The sequence below is a fragment of the Saimiri boliviensis genome, chromosome 14 (assembly GCF_048565385.1).
Source record: "Saimiri boliviensis isolate mSaiBol1 chromosome 14, mSaiBol1.pri, whole genome shotgun sequence".
NCBI lineage: Eukaryota > Metazoa > Chordata > Mammalia > Primates > Cebidae > Saimiri > Saimiri boliviensis.
In genome coordinates, this window is record NC_133462.1 from 39,881,334 (window position 1) to 39,887,420 (window position 6,087).

The 6,087-nt window shown below is 49.9% G+C and overlaps 1 protein-coding gene across 1 annotated transcript in view; it reads left to right on the top strand.

The window, feature by feature from the left end:
* The window catches only part of C3 (complement C3), a 37,584-nt gene extending 37,078 nt beyond the window's left edge, over nt 1–506 (top strand). The window contains exons 40-41 of the mRNA XM_039465922.2: nt 62–197; nt 320–506. Of these exons, the coding sequence (XP_039321856.1) occupies nt 62–197; nt 320–461 (278 nt within the window). The 3' untranslated portion in view covers nt 462–506. The remainder of the gene's footprint in view (nt 1–61; nt 198–319) is intronic.
* Nucleotides 507–6,087: the final 5,581 nt, after the last annotated feature.

Genomic DNA, 6,087 nt, shown 5'->3' on the forward strand with positions numbered 1-6,087 from the left:
AGGGGCGGCTCCCTGACTTCCTCCCCATGGGTCAGCTTCTTCCCTCTGCCCACCACTCCAGGCACGGATGAGGTGCAGGTTGGGCAGCAGCGCACATTCATCAGCCCCATCAAGTGCAGAGAAGCCCTGAAGCTGGAGAAAGGGAAACTCTACCTCATGTGGGGCCTTTCCTCCGACTTCTGGGGAGAGAAACCCAAGTGAGTGTTGTCCTGCGCACGCAGGCGCAACCACCACGCCCACACCACGCCCACACCATTTGCCCCGCCCCATGCCACGCCCACATCACGCCCCTTCCTGACCTGCTGTTCCTACCCTCCAGCATCAGCTATATCATCGGGAAGGACACTTGGGTGGAGCACTGGCCAGAGGACGACGAATGCCAAGACGAAGAGAACCAGAAACAATGCCAGGAATTGGGCACCTTCACGGAGAACATGGTTGTCTATGGGTGCCCCAACTGACCACACCCCCATTCCCCCACTCCCAATAAAGCTTGTTATATTTCACGTGTCTGGAGTTCTTTGCCAGAGAGCAAGAGGCTGCAATTCCCCCAGCCGCCTCACCTGTGGCTCAGCTCCAGCCCACTTGAAACCTCACCTGTTCCCACTGCAGTCTCTCCTGGCGTTCACCTGCTAGTGTGATGACTTCTTTGTCTAAGAAGCATGGACCTGCCTGTCCTGCACGTAGCATGACGTGAACCTGCATCTCGCCTCCATTTCGCCTGCATACTCACCTGTACACTCACCGGTTAGCTCACAGCCCCTTCACCTGAGTTCTCACCTCTTTGCTTACCTGTATCCTCGCCTGTTAATTTTACCAAAATTTTCCTTTCCTTTCTTTTTTTTCAAAATCCATTCCACACTGTCTTCTTTTTTGGTGGGGTGGGAATGGAGTCTCGCTCTGTCGCCCAGGCTGGAGTGCAGTGCCGTGATCTTGGCTCACTGCAACCTCCACCTCCCGGGTTCAAGTGATTCTTCTGCCTCAGCCTACTAAGTAACTGGGATTACAGGTGCCTGCCACCTTGTCCAGCTAATTTTTGTATATTTAGTAGAGAATGGATTTCACCATGTTGGCCAGGCTGGTCTCGAACTCCTGACCTCAAGTGATCTGCCCACCTTGGCCTCCCAAAGTGGTTGGCTTGCAGGTGGGAGCCACCACACCCAGCCCCCCCATCACCTAGTTATAAGCCCAGATGCATTCGCTCTTTTTTTTCCCCTAATGTTCTCCTCGCTCCCAATCTTACAGATATTTTCATCTGAATCTTTACCGGCTCGCTCATCTGCACCCTCAGCTCTATCCACATATGGGTTTATGTTGGTGGTGGTGGTGGTTGGTTTTTTGCGGGTTTTTTTGAGATGAAGTATCGTTCTTGTCACCCAGGCTGGAGTGCAATGGCACAATCTCGGCTCATTGCAACCTCTGCCACCTGGGTTCAAGTGATTTTCCTGCCTCAGCCTCCTGAGTGCCTGAGATTACAGTCAGATGTCACCACGCCTAGCTAATTTTTGTATTTTTATTAGAGACGGTGTTTCACCACGTTGGCCAGGCTGGTCTCGAACTCCTGACCTCAGGTGATCCTCCCACCTCGACCTCCAAAAGTGCTAGGATTACAGGCGTGAGCCATAGTGCCGGGCCAGGGTTTTTTTGTTTCTGTTTTTTGCTTCCTCACCTGGCCCCAACACCTACATCTCTATCTGTAAGCCTACCTGTATCTTTACCTTAACAACATTCTTACCTATATTCTCACCTATTTTTTCGCAACTGCATCCTCTTCAGCGAATGTATTTTCTCTGTGTCTTCATCTGGGTCCTCACCCGCATCCTTACCTGCATGCTTTTCTAGGTATTTTCTTGTGTTCTTGCCAGCGTTCTCACCTACATTCTCACCTGCAGATTTATCTGTCTTCTTACTGTAACCACCCAATGGATTCGCTTTGTCCACTGCCTAGACAGAGCCAATTTATCAAACAGGGATTGCAATGGAGAAAGAGCAATTCATGCAGAGCCGGCTGTGCGGGAGGCCAGAGTTTTATTATTACTCAAATCAGTCTCCCCGAGCATTTGGGGATCAGAGTTTTTAAAGATAGTTTGGTGGGTCAGATGCAGTGACTCACGCCTCTAATTCCAGCACTTTGGGAGGCTGAGGCAGGTGGATCACAAGGTCAGGAGTTTGAAACCAGCCTGGCCAATATGGTGAAACCCCATCTCTACTAAAAAAAAAAAATACAAAAATTAGCCGGGCATGTTGGTGGGCTCCTGTAGTCCCAGCTACTCGGGAAGCTGAGGCAGGAGAATGGCTTGAACCCAGGAGGTGGATGTTGGAGGGAGCCAAGATCGTGCCACTGCACTCCAGCCTGGGTGACAGAGCGAGACTTCATCTCAAAAAATAATAATTTTTTTAAAAAAACAAAAAGACGCAAGATGGAGTCAGTTAGGTCTGATTTCTTTCACCATCATAATTTCCTCAGTTAAGATTTTGCAAAAATGCGTTACCTGCCCCTCCTTCTGCATCTATCCCTGTAGCTTCACCAGCACCACCAACCTGCAGCCCTGCTGTGCCCTGCCACCTGCATCCCCCCGTCCCCCTTTGCATCCCTCCTCCCTCGTCCAGCCTCACCTCACTCTCACAGAGCCTGTTTCTAGATGGGCCTGAGTGAGGAGTCAATGCTTCAGGTGGAGCTGTGTCTGGTAACTGTACACGAGAGGGGACAGTGGCGGGGGTGGGGGCTGGCCACCAGGGCAGTGGTTCCGGCTGGAGCTCCAGGGAAGGAAAGACGTGAGTCAGCAGGCAGGGAGGGGGTGTGGGGCTTTGTGGTCACAGCATCACCAGCACTGCGTGGGGAGCCACAGCCTTGGGTGTGGGGAGTGGGAACACATTTGCTGAGGGGAACTGAAGCCCCGAGCACCTCCTCTTGCTGCACCTCTGGTCCCTTGGAGACTGGGAGGGTGTGTGTATGGAGGGTGGGATGCAGCCTCCCAACTCCGCACCAAGTCATCACGAAACCCCCAGTGAGCCTGAAAGTCACACCTGCACAGCCTTTTTTCCCTAAGACTCCCCCACCAACCAACTCCAAGGGTACGGGGAAAATGGATGCACACCCACCCTGCTCCATCCAGCTCCCAAATGCCAAAGCCTCCGGCCAAAGCTTCATAACTCACTAGGTACTGGGTGTCCCAGCTGACATCTGCCAAGCCCACCACTCTACTTCACATCCTTCTTCTCATTTCTTTTCTTATTCACTCCTCCATTTTTTTTTCTTTTTCTTTGAGACTGAGACTTGTTCTTTTCCCCAGGCTGGAGTGCAATGGTGTGATCTCGGCTCACTGCAACCTCCACCTCCCAGGTTCAAGCAATTATCCTGCCTCAGCCTCCCAAGTAGCTGAGATTACAGGCATGTGCCACCACGCCCAGCTAAATTTTTTGTACGTTTAGTAGAGACGGGGTTTCACCATGCTGGCCAGGGACTGATCTCGAACTCCTGACCTCAAGTGATCCACTTGCCCCTGCCTCCCAAAGTGCTTGGATTACAGGCCTGAGCCACTGCGCCCGGACTTCACTCCCCCTTTCTCCTGTCTGCAATCCATTTGATTCATTTCTTCAACATGAGAGTTTTGTGTTTGCTTTTATTTTGAGCTAAAACCTATCACTTGAGGCTGTGAATTGTGCAGATAGGATCTTATAAATCTTACATTCTAAAAGGGGGAGGAGGAAAGAACCCTTGAAGACAGTAAGGGGCCGGGTGCGATGGCTCATGCCTGTAAGCTCAGCACTTTGGGAGGCTGAGGCGGGTGGATCATTTGAGGTTAGGAGTTCGACACCAGACTGGCCAACATGGCAAAACCTCGTCTCTACCAAAAATAGAAAAAATTAGCTGGGCATGGTGGCAGGCACCTGTAATCCCAGCTACTCAGGAAGCTGAGGCAGGGGAATCACTTGGACCCAGGAGGCGGAGGTTGCAGTGAGCTGAGATGGCGCCACTGCACTCCAGCCTGGGCCACAGAGCAAGACTCCATCCTCCCCACTGTCCCCCAAAAAGGAGGGCATTGTGGAATGGATTTTGGACAGTGAGGATGGCCAGAAAGGAACGTTCTGTTCACCCATGCGGTAGGTCCAGCAGTTAAGAAGATCACTTAGCTTGAGTGGCATGAGGGCTAATGTATGGGATAACATAGCTAGGCTAGGTGACCAGTTGTCTGTAAAACACTAGTCTAAATGCTGCTAGAAATGTATATTTCTTTATTTTTTGTCATTTTTTTCTTTCCTTTTTTGTTGAGAATGGGATCTGTTGGAAATAGATGCTCAGTGCCACAAAGAAAAATTAGCACTGAAACAAAGGATCTTTCAGCAACACGATTTTTACTTTCTGGACTGCAGGAAGTGTACCCTCCCTAGCCACGATGCCACTAGAGTACAATGAACAAAGGAAAAGCAGACAAATTTATCCCTTACGCACCTGGGGTCGTCCTTACTGCTGTGTCTGATCCCCACTGGGTGAAGCCAGACCTCACAATCTAAACTAAAACCCGATTGGCTAATCATTAAAACTTTTCTAAACAGGTAAAAGCAATGGAGAGCTGGGACATGTGTGTGAGCACGTCCAGCACAGATATCTTGGTTAAAGTACAAGGACATAGAATGTACTACGTGCCTGTAAGCATGGCGTGTCTAACAGCTACACAGGACAGGGTTTAACAAAATTATTAGCACACTTATTCTTTAACAAGAAAGGAAACTTTAAAAAGGACCTTTTCTACTTCCCACAGGGTCTCACTATTTTGCCCAGACAGGTCTCAAACTCCTGGGCTCAGACAATCCGCCCCACTCTGCCTCCCTAAGTGCTGGGATTACAGGTGTGATCCATAACACCTGGCTAGAAAGATATTTTTCAGATGGGATTCACATCAACAACCACAGCTGACTTTCAGTACAGGAGACGAGCCTTGGTAATGAGAGTGGGCCGCATCTGATCAGCGGAAGGTCTGAGGAATAAACACCAAAGTTTCCTGCAGAAGGAATTCTGCCTCAAGGTTGCGACCTAGAAATTCTGCCTGAGTTTCCAGCCTTTAAGACTGCAGTATCACCTCTTTCCTGAGCCTCCAGCCTAACTGGCTTGTCCTGTGGATTTCTGACTTACCAGCTGTGATCGTGTGAGCTAATTCCTTGAATTAAATGTGTTGCGATCTCTCTGACGCTATTCTTCTGTTTCTCTCTCTCCATCTTTGTATCTCGGTCTCCTGTCTCTCTCTAGCTTTCTGTATCTATGTCTGTCTCTATAGATTTTCTTTTTTTTTTTTTTAAGACAGAGTTTTGCTCTCGTTGCCCAGGTGGGAGTGCAATGGGATGATCTTGGCTCACTGCAGCCTCTTCCTCCCAGGTTCAAACGATTCTCCTGCCTCAGCCTCCTGAGTAGCTGGGATTACAAGCATGCACCACCACAACCGGCTAATTCTTTGTATTTTTAGTAGAGACTGGGTTTCTCCATGTTGGTCAGGCTGGTCTCAAACTCCGAACCTCAAGTGATCTGCCCGCCTCGGCCTCCCAAAGTGCTGGAATTACAAGCGTGACCAAGTGTGCCTGGTATTTTTTTTTTTTTTTTTTTTTTGAGACACAGTCTCACACTATTGCCCAGACTGGAGTGCAATGGCACAATCTCAGCTCATTGCAACTTCCGCCTCCCAGGTTCAAGTGATTCTCGTGCCTCAGCCTCCCGAGTAGCTGGGATTACAGGAGTGTGCCACCACACCCAGCTAATTTTTTATTTTTAATAGAGACAGGGTTTCACCATATTGTCCAGGCTGGTCTCGAACTCCCAACCTCAGGTGATCCACATGCCTCGGCCTCCCGAAGTATTGGGACTACAGGCGTGAGCCACCGCGTCCAGCCTGTAGGTCTCTATCTCTACCTCTATCTGTCTGTCTTCTATTGGTTCTGTCTCTTGGGAGACAACTGCTCAATACAGGGAGGGCTCCTGTGAGGAGAAGTTTCTTGAGTCAAGACACAGATGACCAGGGGAAACTGGCTTTGGAGATCTGGAGAAGATGGTTCCCACCAGTAGGAAGAGGAAGTACAAAGAAAGACCCAAGACGT